The following is a 22530-nucleotide window of genomic DNA, read 5'->3' as shown; positions in this document are numbered from 1 at the left end:
CGGTGGCTTGTTGCGGCGTCCGCGCGAAGCTGGTCGAATCTTCATGTGCTACAGTCGTGTGCATCTACGGAAAGAGAACGTTAGCGAAACTATCACTAAGTGCTAAATGGTTGGACGTCCACGCCTCTTCACACAACATCGGGTTCGGAGGCTTGTCTGCTCTGTAACGCTGAATAGATGGTGATCTGTGGCATCACTACCGAAAGAGCGCAATGCAGGCCCACGCACAAGTGTTTCGGAGCACACCGTTCATCGTACATTGTTGAACATGGAGCTCCGTAGTAGACCACCTCTACATCTTCACATGTTGACCCAACGACATCGTCAATTACGATTGCAGTGGGCACGGGACCATCGGGACTCGACCGGAAACGTGTCGGCTCTTCAGGTGAATCATATTTTTCCTACACTAGGTCTATGGTCGACTCCACGAACCCCGTCATCGAAGTGACTGGCGGCTGGAAACGCGCAGCGCGCCACGGACGCAGGCTGGTGGAAGCATCATTATGATATGAGAGGCGTTCTATTACTCTTGCGTGGGACCTGCTGTAGTGATCTAGGACGCGGACCACCTGCATCCCTTCATGATTGATGTCTTTCCCGACGGCGACGTCAACTTTCAGCAGTACAACTGTCCGTGTCTCTGAGCCAGAAACGTGCTGCAGTGGTTTGAGGAGCATTATAGTTAACTCACGTTGATATCTGTGCTACAAAATTGGCCTGATGTAAATCGTATGGAACACATCTGCGTCACTATCGGGCGTCATCACCTCGTACGGAAATCAACGGCCAATTATTTTCGTTGATTGGATCCTTTATTGTATGATTATATGATAGTGGAACAAACACTGGTAGCAGTGACTTCTGTAAAATATCTGAGAATATGCGTACGGAACGATTTGAAGTGGAATGATCATATATAATTAATTGTTGGTAAGGCGGGTGCCAGGTTGAGATTCATTGGGAGAGTCCTTAGAAAATGTAGTCCATCAACAAAGAAGGTGGCTTGCAAAATACTCGTTCGACCTATACTTCAGTATTGCTCATCAGTGTGGGATCCGTACCTCGTCCGGTTGACAAAGGAGATAGAGAAGAGCGGCGCGTTTCGTCAGAGGGTTATTTGGTAAGCGTGATAGCGTTACGGAGATGTTTAGCAAACTCAAGTGGCAGACTCTGCAAGAGAGGCGCTCTGCATCGCGGTGTACCTTGCTGTCCAGGTTTCGAGAGGGTGCGTTTCTGGATGAGGTATCGAATATATTGCTTCCCCCTGCTTATACCTCCCGAGGAGATCACGAATGTAAAATTAGAGAGATTCGAGAGCGCACGGAGGTTTTCTACATCTACATCTACATCCATACTACGCAAGCCACCTGACGGTGTGTGGCGGAGGGTACCCTGAGTACCTCTATCGGTTCTCCCTTCTATTCCAGCCTCGTATTGTTCGTGGAAAGAAGGGTTGTCAGTATGCTTCTGTGTGGGCTCTAATCTCTCTGATTTTATCCTCATGGTCTCTTGCGCGATATACGTGGGAGGGAGCAATATACTTCTTGACTCTTCGGTGAAGGTATGTTCCCGATACTTTAACAAAAGCCCGTTCCGAGCTACTGAGCGTCTCTCCTACAGAGTCTTCCACTGGAGTTTATCTATTATCTCCGTAACGCTTTCACGATTACTAAATGATCCTGTAACGAAGCGCGCTGCTCTCCGTTGGATCTTCTCTATCTCTTCTATCAACCCTATCTGGTACGGATCCCACACTGCTGAGCAGTATCCAAGCAGTGGGCGAACAAGCGTACTGTAACCTACTTCCTTTGTTTTCAGATTGCATTTCCTTAGGATTCTTCCAATGAATCTCAGTCTGGCATCTGCTTTACCGACGATCAACTTTATGTGATCATTCCATTTTAAATCACTCCTAATGCGTACTCCCAGATAATTTATGGAATTAACTGCTTCCAGTTGCTGACCTATTTTGTAGCTAAATGATAAGGGATCTATCTTTCCATGTATTCGCAGCACATTACACTTGTCTACATTGAGATTGAATTGCCATTCCCTGCACCATGCGTCAATTCGCTGCAGATCCTCCTGCATTTCAGTACAATTTTCCATTGTTACAACCTCTCGATACACCACAGCATCATCTGCAAAAAGCCTCAGTGAACTTCCGGCAGTCGTTCTTCCCGCGAACCATACGCGACTGGAACAGGAAAGGGAGGTAATAACAGTGGCACGTGAAGTACCCTAGCCACACACCGTTGGGTGGCTTGCGGAGTATAAATGTAGATGTAGACCTGTGCGTGGACATGTAGTGCCATATATTTCCACAAATCTACCAACAAACTGTCGGATCCCTGATGCGAAGAATTGGTCATGTATTTCGTTCTAGAGATGGACAAACATGCTAATACTCTAGTGGTCATAATCTTTTGGCTCATCACTGTATACTAACGCAGGCTGCTGAATGAAGTGGTACTGTGGTACTGACCTCTGGTGAGGTTGACTTCTGACGCGGAGTCTCCGGAGTCCGGCACGTAGCGGCCCACAACCACGTGGACGCCGCGGGAGTCTACGAACTCGCTCTGCCGCTGGCCGGATCTGCAAAAAAAGCAAGAGACGCACTATAGCTGTCTGCTGTCTCTCAGCCCTCAGCTCTCGCCTGAACTGTTCTTAAAATAAAGCTGCTATGGATTCGACACCTGATTGGGAAACAGGTGTGCTTTATACAGTGGCGAAAAGAGTCATGCGACAGTGATATTGACAAATATGGATGATAGTAGTATCGCGTACACCAAGTATAAAACGTCACTGCACTGGTGGAGCTGTCATTTACAATCAGTTGATTCATGGGAATGTGTGTCCCATGTGATTATGGCCGCACGACGGGAAATAACGGACTCTGAACGCGGAATGTTAGTTGGTGCTATACGCATGGAACATACACTTTCGGAAATCGTTAGGGAATTCAATATTGAGAGACCCAAGTTATCAAGAATGTAGCGGGAATACCGAATTTCAGGCACTACCTCTCACCATCGAATGGTTCAAAATGGCTCTGAGCACTATGGGACCTAACTTCTGAGGTCATCAGTCCCTTAGAACTTAGAACTACTTAAACCTAACTAACCTAAGGACATCACACACATCCATGCCCGAGGCAGGATTCGAACTAGCGACCGTAGCGGACGCGCGGTTCCAGACTGTAGCGCCTAGAACCTCTCGGCCACACCGGCTGGCTCACCATGGAATGGGCGACGGCAGCAGACGCCCGACGTGAGTGCCTTTGCTAACAGGAAGACATCGCCTGCAGCGCCTATCCCGGGCTCCTGACCTTATCGTTTGGACCAGAGAGACTGGAAAACCAAGACCTTGTAACACCGAAAATGCAGGATGCATGGCACCTGCTATCTATATGTAACTTTTTTTTAAAATTGTATGTAAATATTTGTAATTTAAATGCTTTCTTTTAGTAAGTAAGGACATTGATTCACTGTATGTGTACATGTAGGTAGAAGTCTGTTGACGTTTCATTGTATTTATCGTTTTTTACTGTGAAACTTATAAGCTCTGGGAAAAAGCCAAAGGAAGTGTTATTTGCATCGACTAGCAACGATAATAGCAGTGTTTGTGTGTTGTAAAATCTTTGGGTAGGGAGGTGGTGCGCAGAGCGCGCGGAGAGAGGGGGAGACGGGTTCCAGCGCTCGTAGTTGGTCGGTTGGTTGTTTGGGGAAGGAGACCAGACAGCGTGGTCATCGGTCTCATCGGATTAGGGAAGGATGGGGAAGGAAGTCGGCCGTGCCCTTTCAGAGGAACCACCCCGGCATTTACCTGGAGTGATTTAGGGAAATCACGGAAAACCTAAATCAGGATGGCCGGACACGGGATTGAACCGTCGTCCTCCCGAATGCAAGTCCAGTGTCTAACCACTGCGCCACCTCGCTCGGTAGCGCTTGTTCAAAAATGGTTCAAATGGCTCTGAGCACTATGGGACTCAACTGCTGTGGTCATAAGTCTCCTGGAACTTAGAACTACTTAAACCTAACTAACCTAAGGACAGCACACAACACCCAGCCATCACGAGGCAGAGAAAATCCCTGACCCCGCCGGGAATCGAACCCGGGAACCCGGGCGTGGGAAGCGAGAACGCTACCGCACGGGTAGCGCTTGTAGTGTGCGGAGTTGTGATGTTAACGCTCTCGTAGTAGAGAGTACCATTTTCGGAGGCATTATATACGCGCGCCGGCCAGATATCTGGAGCGAGAGTACGGACAGTGGACGGGCGGAACAGGCTCTATAAATTACGATTGCCCGTTCCTATAATTAGCTGTCGCTCCACAGGATGCTACCGTCTTCAACAACAACAGCAGCAGTTCCAGCAACACAGATTCGTCGTCGGCTCCGAGTTTCGTCGTATGCACAGCACTGAAGTAAGACTGTTCATTAGTAGAAAGTATTAACGGCTAATCCAGCAGCACAACCGAATGTGATTTGATTGATAAGATTTATTTAAATAATAATCAGTTAAACTCAGAGCGACTGTGTCCTCATTGCCCCCAGACATTTTTACCAAGCAGGATCCTTATTCCTTTTTTTCCCTAATATGCTAACTGTCATAAGAAACAAACTGAATAGTTACAGCCAGTTTATTAATGAATAAACTCTCTTTTAATAATTTTCGCGTCAGTCTACTTTCAATTAACTGTTGTACAACAGAGGCTTCAGTATATGACTAAAGTAAAGCAATTTCATTTTTCGAGTTCGAGAATCAATCATTGGAGAAATCCAAATCTAAAGAAATGCACAAATTAAGAGTGCGGAAGTTTTATCTATTTTACATATAGCTTGGAGTGCATGGCTATTTGGTTTGGCACGTCTTCTAGTATTCAATTCTGTTCAAGTCAGTAAAAAAGGCTCAGTTGTTCAGACAGTAATATGAAATCCAGTTTGCAAAATAAGTACGGCAAAGTAAAAAGTGCTTGTACTTTTTCTAAATTTCTTTGATGAGGTTATGCTGAGGCCACTGAAAGTCATTGTTTACGTAATGAAGTTCAGTACTAACATACAGTTTAATTGCATATTTTCAAATCATTACTCGACTGCCTTTTTCAAAATTTAATGCCAAACATAACGTTAGAGTGACTTCTCAGTTTATTTATTTATTTATTTATTTATTGTTCCGTGGGACCAAATTATGGAGAAGTCTCCATGGTCATGGAATGAGTCAATACATGAAATTTTAACACGATATTAGAAACAGATAAAATGAAACGTAAAAAAAAACATATTCAGGTGACAAGTCGTAAGTTTAAATAAAGAAAATCAACAATGTAACACTGGAATTTTCTTAATTTTTTAGCTCTTCCAGGAGCTCCTCGACAGAATAGAAGGAGTGAGCCATGAGGAAACTCTTCAGTTTGGACTTAAAAGAGTTTGGGCTACTGCTAAGATTTTTGAGTTCTTGTGGTAGCTTATTGAAAATGGATGCAGCAGAATACTGCACTCCTTTCTGCACAAGAGTCAAGGAAGTGCATTCCACATGCAGGTTGGATTTCTGCCTAGTATTAACTGAGTGAAAGCTGCTAACTCTTGGGAATAGGCTAATATTGCTAACGACAAACGACATTAAAGAAAATATATAAAGTGAGGGCAATGTCAGAATTCCAAGACTATTGAATAGAGGTCGACAAGAGGTTCTCTAACTTGCACCACATATAGCTCGAACAGCCCGTTTTTGAGCCAAAAATACCCTTTTTGAATCAGAAGAATTACCCCAAAAAATAATACCGTACGACATAAGCGTATGAAAATATGCGAAGTAGACTACTTTTCGTATTCAAGTGTCACTTATTTCAGATAGTGTTCTAATGGTAAATAAAGCAGCATTTAGTTTCTGAACAAGATCCTGGACATGGGCTTTCCACAACAGCTTACTATCTATCCGAACGCCTAGGAACTTGAACTGTTCCGTCTCGCTTATAATATGCCCATTCTCTCTGATCAAAATATCGGTTCTTGTTGAATTGCGAGTTAGAAACTAAAAACTGAGTCTTACTGTGATTTAGCATCAAATTATTTTCCACAAGCCACGAACTTATTTCATGAACTACATTATTTGATACTGTTTCAATATTACACACAAGATCCTTCACTACCAAGCTGGTGTCCTCAGCAAACAGACATATTTTTGAATCACCTGTTATACTAGAAGGCATATCATTTATATAAATAAGAAACAGCAGTGGCCCCAGCACCGACCCTTGGCGAACGCCCCACTTAACAATGCCCCATTGGGACTGAACATCATTACCACTCTCAATATTGCGGAGAATTACCTTCTGCTTTCTGCTCTTAAAGTAAGAGGCGAACCAATTGTAAGCTACTCCCCTTACTCCATAATGGTCCAGCTTCTGCAGTAATATTTTGTGGTCAACACAGTCTAAAGCCTTCGTTAAATCAAAGAAAACACCTAGCGTTCGCAACCTTTTATTTAATCCGTCCATAACCCCACAGAGAAAAGAGAATATAGCATTTTCAGTTGTTAAACCATTTCTAAAACCAAACTGAACATTTGACAGCAAGTTATGTGAATTTAAATGCTCCAGTAACCTTGTATATACAACCTTCCCGATAATTTTAGCAAACACCGATGGCATAGAAATAGGTCTAAAACTGTCAACATTATCAATGTCTCCCATTTTATAAAGTGGCTTCACTACCGAGTACTTTAATCGATCAGGAAACCGACCACTCCTAAAGTAAAAGTTACAGATATGGCTAAGTACTGGGCTAACATACATAGAACAATACTTCAGTATTCTGCTAAATACCCCGTCATATCCATGAGAGTTCTTGGTCTTTAGTGATTTAATTATTAACTCAATCTCCCTCTTGTCAGTATCATGGAGGAGCATTTCAGCTGACAGTCTCGGAACACTTTCTTTTAAGAGCGCTCTATGATTCCCTGTTGGGACTAGGTTTCTATTTAGTTCACCTGCTATATTCAGAAAGTGATTATTCAATACTGTACATACATGCGACTTATCGGTAACACGGACATTCCCACTACGCACTGATTCTATATCCTCGACCTGTCTCTGCAGACCAGCCACTTCCTTTACGACTGACCATATGGTTTTAATTTTATCCTCAGACTTAGCTATTCTATCTGCATACCACATACATTTTGCCTTCCTAATAACATTTTTAAGCACCTTACAATACTGTTTGTAATGGGCTGCTGCATTTAGATTTTGACTGTTTCTAACGTTTTGATATAATTGCCACTTTGTTCTACTAGATATTCTTATCCCTCTAGTCAGCCACCCAGGCTGCCTGTTTGTGCTAGTACCCGTTTTGAACGTTCTAACGGATAGCAACTTTCAAAGAGCACGAGAAAAGTCTTGAGAAAAGCATTATATTTATCGTCTACTGTATCAGCGCTATAAACATCTTGCCACTCTCGTTCCTTGATAAGGTTTACGAAGGTCTCTACAGCAACTGGATCAGCTTTCCTAAACAGCTGATGACTATGTTTAACACGTATTGCAGCACAAAAATCTTTTAGAGTTAAAATTTGTGCATCATGATTTGAAAGGCCATTCACCTTTTTGCTAACAGAGTGCCCTTCTAGTAATGAGGAATGAACAAAAATGTTGTCTATGGTTGTTCTACTGTTCTCTTGCACTCTCGTTGGAAAGAATACGGTTTGCATAAGATTATATGAATTAAGGAGGTCTACCAGCATCCTCTTCCTTGCACAATCACTTATACAATTAATATTGAAGTCACCACATATAACTAACTTTTTGTATTTCCTATAAAGTGAACCAAGAACCTAACAACAGTTAGAAGTTTAGCTCCATTAAATTTAACCACACCTGCACAACATTCAAACACCTTTTCAGTGCAGTACTTTGAAACATCAATTGACTCAAATGGGATGCCGTTTTTCACATATGGCTACTCCCCCACACCGCAAATAGCTCCTCGGAAAGCTGCCAGCCAACCTGTATCCTGGTAAAGGAAGCCTCTGAATTATCTCCTTATTTAAGAAGTGTTCAGATATACCAATAATTTCAGAATCAACATCTATAAGCAGTTCACTAACTTTAACTCTAATACCTTGTATATTTTCGTGAAATATACTAATTCCCTCATTACTCGGATACCTAAGCTTTGTCAAAAGTGGTTCCTTTGTTAGAGAGACTTCCCTTAAACGGGAATACCTATCACCTGACTTCAATCTAAAAAAGAAGCAGCTCTAATACCCACTACTGTAGGAATTTTCCCATGAGTGATCCCACCAACGCCACCTATGCTGTCACCTATAAGCTTTGCCAACCTCCCCTTCCCATACCTGTTATCATTACATACTCACTTAAAATTAGTGTCAAAAAACGTGACAACCTTCAGTTGCTACGTCAGTGTTTAATAATGGATGTTTTTCTTTCCCATCATCTTGACCAGGATTTTGGATGGAAATTGCCCTTGTGGGCTGGCTACCGTTAATTATTTCCTTTTCGATCTTTAGTGTAACTTTTTGATTATCATCAGTGGTACCCCTTTCTGTCCAGTGTTGTCCGTGAGCGAATGCACAAAAAACTTTTATTTTCCAAATTATAGCCCTGTTCGGTTTAATTACTTTTTATTTTTAGTAGACTTTCCATCAGAAGAGTCGGTTGTACACTTTCCTCCTACTTATCGCTATCACTTCTTCGGGAAAGATAGCCTTATCCAATTAGAAAAATCCATTAGCCATACACGCGATCCACGGTCATATTTTATATCGCAAGGAGAATAGGTCGATTAGTAAGAGGGAGGTTACAACCTTTCAATGAGTTCCGATTTCAGTTGGAAAGAGCTGGTGGTAGCGTGCGAATGAGGTCCAGACCCAATGAAGCCATGGGCTCAAATTGTCAACAACGCACTGTGGAAGCTGTTGGTTGGTCGATGATGGTGGGGCTGTGTTTACATGGAATGTACTGGGTCTTCTGGTCCAACTGAACCGATCATTGACTGGAAATGGTTATGTTCGGCTACTTGGATGCCAGTTGCAGCCATTGATGGACTTCGTGTTCCCAAACAACGGTGGAATTTTTATGGAGGGACAATGCAGCATGTCACCAGCCACAACTGTAACCGACTGGTTTGAGTAAGATTCTGGACAGTTCGAGCCAATGCTTTGGCCACCCACATTGCCCGACATCAACCCCTTCCAACATTTATGGGACAGTATCGAGAGATCCGTTCGTGCACAAACTTCTGCACCGGCACCATTTTCTCGATTGTGGATGGCTATAGGGGCAGCATGGTCCAGCATTTCTGCAGAGGACGTCCAATGAATTCCATGCCACGTCGAGCTGCTATTCCAGGAAAAGGTCAGACACAACATTAGGAGGCATCCCGCGGCTTTTCTCTTAATTGTACTATAGTTCTGTTTAAAATAATTGGCTTTTGATAGCGAGGGGGCTGGATTGGTCCTGCGAGTGGCATCCTGGCATTTTAGGGTCCCTCTATTGACACTCCCATTGTTCGAAACCATTATGCTTATCAGTTTTGAAGTAAGTAACTTTTCCAGACGCAAATATTGGGTCTCCTTCAAGGAAAAAAAGTAACTCTGGCCCTAACTTAATTAGGGACAGATTTACGTCACGTCTAGGGACACTTCAGATATCAATGCCAAACACGAATTTCAGAAAGGAAGGAGGTAAGAGCCTGACGCCCCCTCTACGACGAGGTCATTACAGACAGAGGAAGATATCGGATAAGGAAAGGATGGGGAACGACAACTGCCGTGCCCTTATGGGAGGCGCAATCCTGACATTGTCGTAAGCTATGTAGAGAAATCGCGGAAAGCTTGACTTTGAATAGTCGGACGGGGATGTGGATCGTCATGCTCCTCAATACAAGAGCATTGTAATAAGCACTGTGCCGCCTCGTTTGGTGTGAATTTTAGACCATTTTCTTTACGGTTTTTGTAGAAGATTGAGATTTAATGCAATTTTGTGTCGTTGCGGAGAGTGGAGCGCTTTGTGGCCTGCCTGCAAACAATACTCGCGGGAAAGTCACAACTTGGGACCTTAACCGTTGTGAGCGTTCTGTCGTCCCACCTTACGCAGTGTCTCAACTTATTAGTAGCGCGCTGGCGCTTTTAGTTTGATTGAAACATTTTTGCTAGAACTGATCATTGTCGCCAGCACTGACGCGAGGCAGTCAACGTATGTCGGGGCCTGCGTAAGCTGCTGGGTTGTACCTTACTGCAATGTAAATCGCGTTGTAACGAAAGTTGTAATGTTTCTGCTAACGCTATGTTGCCATGTGATTTGAATCTCGTGAAGAATTTATATAGAAGTGCACTGGATTCGATAACGGAACGAAAATTTTATTTGCTTGCATTGTTTATGTGCTCGCAAACAGGAACTTTTATCGAGGTATTTGTGACTGCTTCGCTGAAAAACGTCAGTAGTTACTGAAGTTAGCATGGATAAACCGAACTGTGCTTCTTGTGTATAAGACCGTCTACTGAAACAGCACCAACACTTACAAACTTTATTTCTGCACTGGGTCGCAAAAATAGTCTCATATTAGTCGTACAATAATGAAAAATCAAGAATTAGTTTCAGCCACACATGTACAATTAACAGTTATCAAATTAAAGTGCAACTGCGTTTGTCATCGAAAGATTTTCAGAAGAAACGCGAGTGCGTTTTCGACTTTGCGGAACTTGCAAGTACAATCTATTGCAGTGTGGGAAAATGGAGCCGTGCGCGCTTTCGGTATGTAATCGAAATAGTGATTCAGGCACCTCTGTAGCTAACTTAGTGTCCCGCAAGTGAGGATGCCGCTGCAGTAACACCGCCCCGATCAGCACTGCCTGTTGTTGTTGATGATGATAATGATGATGATGTCTGGTTTGTGAGGCGCTCAACTGCGCGGTCATCAGCGCCTATACAAAGTCGTAATTTTTACACAGTCCAGTTTTTTTACACAGAGTACAATCTAGCCACTGTCACAAATGATAATGGTGACGCTGAAATGATGAGGACAACACAAACACCCAGTCCACGGGCAGGGAAAATCCCTAACTGCGCCGGGAATCGGATAATCTACACTGGAATGATACGAGGGTCACTCCAAAAGAAATTCACACTACTTTTTTTAAAATCCATCTTTTATTCTACATGTTTGAAAGTTTTACAGTGTGTAGAAACATCCTTTAGGAACAATATTTTCATTTCTCCACATAATTTCCATCCCCCTCAACTGCTTTACGCCATTTTGGAACCAGCGCCTGTATATCCGAACGATAAAATTCTTGACCAACCTGTTGGAGCCACTGTTTGGCAGCGTGCACAAGGGAGTCATCTTCAAACCTTGTTTCACGAAGAGAGTCTTTCAGTTTCCCAAAGAGATGATAGTCACATGGAGACAGGTGAGGACTGTAAGGCGAGTGTTTCAGTGTTGTCCATCCGAGTTTTGTGATCGCTTCCATGGTTTTTTGACTGTCATGTGGCCGTGCATTCTCGTGCAACAGCAAAACATCCTGCTTTTGCCGATGTGGTCGAACACGACTCAGTCGAGCTTGAAGTTTCTTCAGTGTCATCACATATGCATCAGAATTTATGGTGGTTCCACTTGGCATTATGTCCAAAAGCAAAAGTCCTTCGGAATCGAAAAAGACCGTAGCCATAACTTGAATTTGCATGATGCCACTCCATTGATTGCCTCTTCGACTCTGGTGAAAAATGATGGAGCCATGTTTCATCACCTGTCACAATTCTTCCAAGAATTTCATCTCCACCATTCTCGTACTGTTCCAAAAGTTCGCTGCATACCGTTTTTCTTGTTTCTTTGTGAGCCACTATCAACATCCTGGGAACCCACGTAGCACAAACCATTCTAACGCGAACACTTTCAGTATTCTGTGAACACTTCCTCCCCCTATCCCAAAGTAGCGTGACAATTCTTTCACTGTGATGTCTCTGTCAGCAGTCACCAATTCGTTAACTCTCTGCACATTGTCTGGAGTGTGTGCAGTACGAGGTCTGCGCTGCGAGGACAATCCTCAATATTGCGGTGCCCCCTTTCATCACGTAACCTGTTTGCCCACCGACTACCTGTACTGCGATCGACAGCAGCATCTCCATACACCTTTTTCAACCTCTTGTGGATGTTTCCCACTGTCTCGTTTTCACAGCACAGGAATTCTAGGACAGAACGTTGCTTCTGACGAACGTCAAGTGTAGCAGCCATCTTGAAGACATGCTGTGACGGCGCCACTCACGGTAACAGGTTGAACTAAGTTTGAAAACAAGCGGGAAGGATGTATCTATACACTGCAAAACTTTCACACATGCAGAATGAAAACTGTATTTTTACAAAAATAAGGTGCATTTCTTTTGGAGTGACCCTCGTAGAAGTGAAGCGATAGTGATCATAAAGTACAAAAGGGCAGTGGGATGGTGGAGCTATTGTTTGTACTCAAGTGACTCATGTGAAAATGCTTCCGGCTGATTATGGCCGCACGACGGAAATTAACAGACTTTGAACGTGAAATGGACCCTGACGCATGGGCATTCCATTTCGGAAATCGTTTGGGAATTCAGTATTCCGAGATCCATAGTGTCAAGAGCGTGCTGAGAATACAAAATTTCAGGCATTACTTCTCACCACGAACCACGCACGGGCAGGCGGTCTTCACCTAGAGCTCCAGAGCAGAAATTGCGTAGGTTGTCAGTGCTAAAAGACAAGCAGCACTGCATGAAATAACCGCAGATATCGGTCTGGGACGTACGACGGACGTGTTCCTTACGACAGTGCGGTGAAATTTGGCGTTAATGGGCTACGGCAGCAGGCGACCGAAGAGAGTGCCTTTGCTAACAGCACGACATCGACTGTAGCGCCTCTCCTGGGCTTTTCACCATATCGAGTAGACCCCAGGCGACTGGAAAACCGTGACCTGGTCAGGTGAATCCAGATTTTAGTTGGTAAGAGCTGGCCAACTAATCGTCAGACATGAATGCCATCGAACATTTATTGGACATAATAGAGTGGCCAGTTTGTGCACAAAATCTTGCATCGGCAACACTTTCGCAATTATGGACGCCTATTGGAGGCATCATGGTTCAATATTACTGCAGGGGACTTCCAAAGACTTATTGAGTCCATGCCACATCAAGTTGCGATACAAGGCCGGGCAGGAGGAGGTCTGACACGATATTAGGAAGTACCCCATGACTTTTGTCACCTCAGTGTACAGAGGAAGTGGCGCGATACAGATGGAAGCTGGTTGCACGCAAATAACGAACGACGCTGGGCTGGCTTATTGTAAGTCTCTCGCTGTGTCTCTCCAATTACCACGTAAAGTATGAAGGAAGGACGAGGATGGCTTAACGTCCCGTCGACGTCAAGGTCGTTAGAGATGGAGCATAAGCTCGTATTGTTTTGAAGAATAGAGAAGGGGATCGGTCGTATCGTTTCATAGGAACTATACTGCCATTTGCCCGGAGCGGTTTAGGGAAATTACGAAAAACCTAAATCTGGATGGCTGGACAGGGATTTGAACCGTCGTCCTCCAGAACGCGACTTCAGTGTGCTAACCAGTGAACAGCCTTGCTCCATGCGTGGATTATGAAAAATAGCTACCAGAGCATCTGTCTCGTTCGCTCCATTCGTAAGAGTCTAGCTCTTTAGCCTCTGAGCAGTATTCTAGTGCACCTGCAGCTCATTTATATGGCGGCGGTGCAGCACACTCTTTCTTACTTACACAAAGTAGGTGCTTATTAGGGTATGCAATCACGAACTCTTGCTGAAGATATTAGCCGCGTGTCGTGTTCAAATCACATAAATCCTATAGTCTAAATACTGTAACTAGTTCCAAATTAGAAATTGGCTTTTGAAGAGTGAAACGCCATTAAATCACTCTTTTAGAATTGCGATGCTATCAGCATAAATTACGATAGTTCCATTTGAAAACGCGAGGTTGATACCGGAATCTCTGTAATTAGTCTAATATAAATTGCATGGCAAAAAAATGAAACTCCTGGAAAACATTGTCGGCTGTCACTGTAATTTCATACGTGTACACACCAATGGGGGTGTGTAAATGATTTAGAGTTGCAATTCTCTGTGACACATATACTGGCCACTCAAGTACATTATTATTGTTAGTATTTAGTACTTGTTAGCAGGCCTCGTGGTGTATAGAGGGTGTCCCATTTATCTTGGCCATCCTAAATAACTGTTTGTCCAGACGCAAATTACAAAATCTTTCAAGCAAATGTTCTTTAGCCGTCAGGTGGACATCAATCAGCATGACTGCCTTCGTTGTAGCCTTGTTTATTATAAAGATATGAACAACGGTATGACTTTTATAAATGGCACCCTGTATTTTTTATTCTGTAATTCATTTTCTCACCTAAAGACCTATTCAAAAACGTATTACAGTGTACCATTCACTGAAACAAAACGTTATTAATTACATAACACTGACGTCGACGCTCCCAGCGCTTAGTGCAGGTACTCGGGGTAATGGAACACATCCACGTGCTGACGTTGACAGAGGACCAACGTAACCGTAAGTAGAATGCAGACCAGTCATCCGTCAAACATCATCAGTTGAAGAGTTGTGTGAATAGAATGTACACCAACGAAGAGAAGGTAGGAATGCTACTCACTTATGGGAAATGTAAGAACTGTACATTAAAACTGAAGAAACTGCAAAAAGGTGGGAATTTAAGGAGATGGGATAAATTGAAAGAACCAGAGGTTTTAGAGTGTTTCAGGGAGAGCGTAAGGGAACAAATGGCAGGAATGGGGGAAAGAAATACAGAAGAAGAAGAATGGGTAGCTTTGAGGGATGAAGTAGTGAAGGCAGCCGAGGATCAAGTAGGTAAAAAGACGAGGGCTAGTAGAAATCCTTGGGTAACAGAAGAGATATTGAATTTAATTGCTGAAAGGAGAAAATATAAAAACGCAGTAAATGAAGCAGGCAAAAGGGAATACAAACGTCTCAAAAATGAGATCGACAGGAAGTGCAAAATGGCTAAGCAGGGATGGCTAGAGGACAAATGTAAGGATGTAGAGGTTATCTCACTAGGGGTAAGATAGATACTGCCTACAGGAAAATTAACGAGACCTTTGGAGAAAAGAGAGCCACTTGTATGAATATCAAGAGCGTTGATGGAAACCCAGTTCAAAGCAAAGAAGGGAAAGCTGAAAGGTGGAAGGAGTATATAGAGGGTCTATACAAGGGCGATGTACTTGAGGACAATATTATGGAAATGGAAGAGGATGTAGATGAAGATGAAATGGGAGATACGATACTGCGTGAAGAGTTTGACAGAGCAGTGAAAGACCTGAGTCGAAACAAGGCCCCCGGAGTAGAGAACATTCCATTGGAACTACTGAAGGCCTTGGGAGAGCCAGTCCTAACTAAACTCTACCATCTGGTGAGCAAGATGTACGAGACAGCCGAAATTCCCTCAGACTTCAAGAAGAATATAATAATTCCAACCCCAAAGAAAGCAGGTGTTGACAGATGTGAAAATTACCAAACTATCAGTTTAATAAGTCACCGCTGCAAAATACTAACGCGAATTCTTTACAGACGAATGGAAAAACTGGTAGAAGCGGACCTCGGGGAAGATCAGTTTGGATTCCGCAGAAATGTTGGAACACGTGAGGCAATACTGACCCTACGACTTATCTTAGAAAATAGATTAAGGAAAGGCAAACCAACATTTCTAGCATTTGTGGACTTAGAGAAAGCTTTTGACAATGTTAATTGGAATACTCTCTTTCAAATTCTGAATGGGGCGGGGGTAAAATACAGGGAGCGAAAGGCTATTTACAATTTGTACAGAAACCAGATGGCAGTTATAAGAGTCGAGGGCCATGAAAGGGAAGCAGTGGTTGGGAAGGGAGTGAGACAGGGTTGTAGCCTGTCCCCGATGTTATTCAAGCTGTATATTGAGCAAGAAGTAAAGGAAACAAAAGAAAAATTCGGAGTAGGTATTAAAGTCGATGGAGAAGAAACAAAAACGTTGAGGTTCGCCGATGACATTGTAATTCTGTCAGAGACAGCAAAGGACTTGGAAGAGCAGTTGAACGGAATGGACAGTGTCTTGAAAGGAGGATATAAGATGAACATCAACAAAAGCAAAACGAGGATAATGGAATGTAGTCGAATTAAGTCGGGTGATGCTGAGGGAATTAGATTAGGAAATGAGACACTTAAAGTAGGAAAGGAGTTTTGCTATTTGGGGAGCAAAATAACTGATGATGGTCGAAGTAGAGAGGATATAAAATGTAGACTGGCAATGGCAAGGAAAGCATGTCTGAAGAAGAGAAATTTGTTAACATCGAGTATAGATTTAAGTGTCAAGAAGTCGTTTCTGAAAGTATTTGTATGGAGTGTAGCCATGTATGGAAGTGAAACATGGACGATAAATAGTTTGGACAGGAAGAGAATAGAAACTTTCGAAATGTGGTTCTACAGAAGAATGTTGAAGATTAGATGGGTAGATCACATAACTAATGAGGTACTGAATAGAATTGGGGAGGAGTTTGTGGCTCAACTTGACAAGAAGAAGGGATCGGTTGGTAGGACATATTCTGAGGCATCAGGGGATCACAAATTTAGCATTGGAGGGCATCATGGAGGGTAAAAATCGTAGAGGGAGACCAAGAGATGAATACACTAAGCTGATTCAGAAGGATGTAGGTTGCAGTAGGTACTGGGAGATGAAGCAGCTTGCACAGGATAGAGTAGCATGGAGAGCTGCATCAGACCAGTCTCAGTCTGAAGACAACAACAACAACAACAGAACAGTAATTGCAGTACTGTTTTCTTATCTATGGGTACATGTAGTACAGTAGTTTTGTCCTTTTAAATATTGTCGTGTAGAATAGGCATACAGTAAATACTGTCCTTCCAACAAACTGTATCGACATAACGCTTCTTTAATTGTTGTTGTTATTGTTGTTGTTGAAGGTAGGCGAAATGCTATGCAGGCAGCGGAACTGTAAAGAGAGCGATATCCAGACGAGAACCCAACTTCCCGACGGATCTTTTCCCGTCTTGTTGCGACTCTTCAGGAAGCGGGAAGTTTCAACCCACGACAATGCAATCGTCGTAGCACTCGCACGGACGAAGCTGCCGAAGTTACTGTTCTCGCTTCCGTTGCTACGAATCCACACGTGAGCACTCGAGAGCTCGAAGACGAGATTGGCATTAATAAAACCAGTGTACATCGTATTCTTGCATGTCACCGGCTCCATCCTTACCATGTAAACCTACATCAGGACTTGCATGGGAATTATTTCTAGAATCGTGAACAGTTCTGTCAGTGGGCACAGCAGCAAATCCTCGCCAACCCGAACTACTTCTCCAAACTTCTATTTACCGATGAATGTTTTTTCTCAAACAAAGGACAGGCAAACACATGGAAGATGCATTATTGGTCCAGCGATAACCCACGATGGCTTAGACAGGTGGAACAACAGCGTCAATGGAGAGTTAATGTCTGGTGTGGGATGCTTGGTTCCACAATTAATTACTGGCCCTTATTTCATCAATGGTAGTCTAAACGGCACAGCGTATGCCAAGTTCCTCAGACGAATTCTTCCTCCTCTTCTGGATGAATTGCCACTAAGAACGAGAATGCTTATGTGGTATCAACACGATGGGTGTCCAGCACATAATGCCTTGCGTGCACTCGTGTTCTGACTCGAAGATATCCTGCCAGATGGCTTCGTCAAGGAGGAACAGTTACTTGGTCTGCTAGGTCTTCTGATTTAAATCCTCTGGGCTTTTTTCTTTGGGGATGCATTAAAGACGTTGTCTATCGCGATATTCCAACAACTCCATCGGACATGCAGGAACGTATCGTGCTTGCTTGTAAGTCTCTTCGGCAGGCAACACTGGAAACAGTAAATAATTCTTTCATTCAACGAGTGCACCAGGTTATCGGTGTCCCGGGTCACCACTTTAGCACCTTTGAATGTTCTACTCCTGGGCAATGATACAGGAGAGTGAAAGTCAACTTTGTGTTATGTTTTTACTTGGTTTTCATTTTTTTCTGACAACCCCAGCAAGTTGACGAGCTTGTGATCCTGGGCTTAAAATCAATGTTGTGTTATGTAATTAATAACGTTGTGTTTGAGTGAATGGTACACTGTGATACATTTTGGAATAGGTCTTTAAGAGAGGAAATGAATTACCGAATAGAAAATACAGGGTGCTATTTAAGAAAGTCATACCGCTTTTCATATCTTTATAAAAAAAGAAAGCTACAACGAAGGCAATTATGCTGATTGATGTTCCCCTGACAGCTAAAGAAGATTTGCTTGAAACATTCTGTAATTTGCATCTGGCTGAACAGTTATTTAGGGTGGTCAAGATAAATGGTTCAAATGTTTCAAACGGCTCTGAGCACTATGGGACTTAACATCTTAGATCATCAGTCCCCTAGAACTTAGAACTACTTAAACCTAACTAACCTAAGGACATCACACACATCCATGCCCGAGGCAGGATTCGAAACTGCGACCGTAGCAGCCCCGTGGTTCCGGACTGCAGCGCTAGAACCGCACGGCCACCGTGGCCGGCAAGATAAATGGGACACTCTGTATAAGAAAGCGTGAAGAATGTCAGATATTGAGGATCAATCAAGATGCCGCGTGCTCGTGTGAGACAGCGTTATCAGCAACTGACAGAGTTTGAAAGGCCCTCATTGTGGCTCTCCATTTGGCCATCTGGCATAGTCGTCCAGTATCCAGATTTGTGAAGCGTTTAGACGTGACAGTGATCCGATGTTGGACTATATGGTAGTGTGAGGGCCTGTTCCAGTGGACCACGCCTGACACCGCAAGATAGGATCGTGTACCTCCAGTCCTTCAAATTTACGCCTGCTATCCTAGAACAAGTAACCGACTCCTTGCATCATTCTGTGGCACCCCACACCATTGTTGCAGACTAACAGCAGCACGACTAGGTGATTACTATCTCATACGTAGACTGCCATTGACACAACACAAACGGTTGGATTTGGAGTGGTGCCGTGACTGGGAAGCATAGATCTTTGATGAATGTCACGGCATTGTATTCAGCGATGAGCCGTGGCTCTGTACTACGCTGGGTGACCATCACCATGTAATGTCCCCACGGAAAATACCCTCTACCACGTACCAATTAATCATTTTCAATCAAACCATCCACATTCATTCACTTTGGAAAAGTTATCTGATCTGATTTTCTCGTAATATATGCGGCGACAGCTCGACGACGTCAAAGTATTTTCTAGTGCGTTTATTCTTTGAAATAACAGATGCATATATGCATTCTCCATGGTTGTTAGAGTGGTAACTAGGACAGCTTCTGGAGTATCTGTTGAGGGATTGACATGCTTCTGAGAGATACATATTCTGCTTTTCTTCTCGCTAAAGCGAGCCAATTAACATTTGTGCTGCTAGCGGTTTGTTGAGGAGAAAGAGACTGTAAAAGGAAAATAATTAAGGCGTGGAATCACCGGAGATCTGGATATGTAATGGAGATGGATTTAATACACAATTTCCTCCATAAATAAGGTTTGTGACTTTTTTGTTCTGGAGTGAATGAACGAATGAGTTTTTTCTGAATCATTTGATGATCACATTGGCCCTGTAATTAGTGGGGAAGTTTCAGCTGTGTCGAAGAGAGCCTGCAATCACTGAGTCTGTGTTAAATCGTCCAAAAAGGGTTCGTACACATCTGGAATTCGCAGTCTTTCGTAAAAGGAATAAATTGTCCAAACGATTGATTCTCCCGACTGCCTGCAGTGTTTAACCGTAATAATAAAGGTAAAGATCTCTTACAGCAAGCCAGCCGCTGATTACCAAGACGAAGGACTCCACCAAAGATCCTATTTGGCTGATTTCACGTAATGAAATATTATATTAAAAACTGTACATAGATAAAGGAGAGAGAGAGAGAGAGCGAATGAAAATAGAGATAATACTAATAATCCTCCATTAGTCTAATTTTTCGCCTGTCTTATCACGGATCAGCCAAGAGGCCTTACTTTACTGTATAGATTTATGTGTGAAGGTGAAGGGATCTTAAAGGCTACAGATACACGTCTATACAGACAAGACATTACACAGAGATAGCGGCTAGCTGCATTCATCATCTATTCTTAGATAAAGAGAGGGCAACTTATTATCCGAACATTTAAAAATGTTAAAACCAGCTTGTATGGAGACGACTTGTGGAGAGATCCCATTTGTCCAGTGTTTCGAAGAGGCGCGGCAGCCTTACTCCTGGCGTTATAGTGCGGGTTATCACCGAGACACTGCCGGCAGTGATTGAGGGAACCCTGATGACACAACAGTACATCACCGACATCCTGCTTCATGTTGTGTTACCTTTCGTGTGACAGCAAATTCAAATGTTTCAAACGACTCTAAGCACTATGGGACTTGACATCTGACGTCACCAGTCCCCTTGACTTAGTACTACTTAAACCTATCTAACCTAAGGACAGCACACACATCCATGGCCGAGGCAGGATTCGAACCTGCGACAGTAGCAGCAGTGCGGTTCCAGACTGAAGCGCCTAGAACCGCTCGGCCACAACGGCCGGCTTTCAACAGCACAATGCTCGTCCACACACGGCACTTGCCATTATGAACTGCGTGATATTGAGGCACTCCTGTAGTCAGGAAGATCTGCTGATATTTCTCCTACAGACCACGTGTGGGACCACATCGGATGTTAACTCCATTCAGTATCCAGGGTATCAAGGATCAGTTACAACAGCTGTGGGTCAGCTTAGTATCCGGAGAGGATACAGCGGCTTCATGATACCCTACTTAAGGGGAGGTTTACTACCTTTGGCCCGAAAAAAGCATGTTATTTGCGAATTTTTTTCTCGGGATGTGTTATAGATATCAATGTCAAATTTGGTCAAAATGGTTATTGATATTTCCTCTACAAACCGGAATTTTTTCGACTGGAAATGTCTAAGAGCAACGAAACAAAATTTCGATGTAGATCTCCACGCGTGGTATGTCACAGGTCAGCCGGCTCGTCTGAAATCAAAATTGAGTTGACGTTAGCGAAGTATGTAAGATTCTTTAGGAGTTGTACCACGCTTAAGTTATTTGGACTATAGGAAACAAAATGGCCTCCATTTGAAAAAATAGGGTTTTTTCATAAATTTTTCGACTTCGTCGGGCAAGTAAAAATATTTATATTTGATGGATCGGAATTAAAAGTGGTACCGCTCCTAGACAATTTAATTAGCTTCGTCAGAAACAAAGATTCATGCCAATCGGTTCAGTAGATTTGAAGTTACCATACCGCCCGATAAAAAAAAGTCATTTCGAGAAAAAACGGGTTTGAAGTTTTGACTACATATAAATGCAATATTATGCAACTTACGTTCAGTCTGCTATTCCGGGTCCATAAACTAGTCCTCCTCTTCCTCATAGTGGGGGTTCTGCTCGATCTGGGACATCCTGCGCTGCTCCAGAGCCGCTCGTACGGCCGGTGACAAGCGGTTTTCGGCCGCTTGAGTCAGGTGGTCATCCGAATGCTTGGCAAACTGCGTCGAATAGAGTCCCAGGGTGACGTCCATCGTCGTCATGGTCTTCAGAATTGCTGAATATCCTTCGTTGAAGCTGCTCACTACTAGGAAAGTCGCAGTCTCCACAGTCTTCGCACCAGAATGCAAATGCTTGGGCGCTAACTTCCAAACACGCGCGTGCAAACTCTTATCTGAATTTTGTGTGTTTCCTCCCAAGCACCGGTATAATAACTCTTCCTCCGACAGAAAAACACTGGTGCGGGAAAAAGACGGATTTCAGGCAGGTGCATTTTTTTGTTAAACTGCGAATAACAGGGGTGGATTCTAAACACTTTTATGGATCCAAAAATGCAATTTAAAAAATTGATTTTTTGAACCGAAAGATAGTAAACCTCTCCTTAAGCAAATGAGTGCATGAATCAGGCCAGACTGGGTGCAGCCTTATACCGATAAGTGGCCTTATACTGCCAAGTTCTTTGAAAATTTGACTCGGTATTATCATCACTGAAATAACATCACATACCCTATTAACCCGTGAAGTTTATTTTCCTCCTCTCATTTAGGTACTTCATTTTTTTGTGTGCAGCAGAATTACGATTCCTTAAACGGCAAAGGAAATACTTGACCTGAAAGGCTGAACTGTTTCATCCTGTAGACTTTCCATCAATGACGAGGCTATTGACAAGGGGTACAAGCTCGGAAAGGACAAGATTGGAGAAAAACATAGGCTTCAACATTTGCGTTACCAGAATCACAGGAAACTTAAATCTGGCTGGCCGGGCGGATATTTGAACCGCAGTCTTTCTAAATGTGAGTCCAGTGCCTTATCACTGCACCACGTTGCTCACTTGCTGTATACAGTATGAAATACTTTTAAGCTCTTTTCGAGCAGATGTTTTACACCAAATTCCATCCAAAAATCCTTTTTATCGTGATTAATTAATGATATTGAATAGGATTGGGG

The 22530-nt window shown here is 43.2% G+C and overlaps 1 protein-coding gene across 2 annotated transcripts in view; it reads right to left on the bottom strand.

Moving 5' to 3' along the window:
- The window catches only part of LOC124776307 (polypeptide N-acetylgalactosaminyltransferase 3-like), a 347179-nt gene that overhangs the window by 235943 nt on the left and 88706 nt on the right, over positions 1-22530 (bottom strand). For both annotated transcript variants that reach the window (XM_047251238.1, XM_047251239.1), the window contains exon 3: positions 2489-2598. In XM_047251238.1, the coding sequence (XP_047107194.1) occupies positions 2489-2598 (110 nt within the window). The remainder of the gene's footprint in view (positions 1-2488; positions 2599-22530) is intronic.

Source organism: Schistocerca piceifrons, chromosome 2 (genome assembly GCF_021461385.2).
Source record: "Schistocerca piceifrons isolate TAMUIC-IGC-003096 chromosome 2, iqSchPice1.1, whole genome shotgun sequence".
NCBI lineage: Eukaryota > Metazoa > Arthropoda > Insecta > Orthoptera > Acrididae > Schistocerca > Schistocerca piceifrons.
Note: the sequence above shows the minus strand (reverse complement) of the source record. Positions and strands in the feature narration are given on the sequence as shown.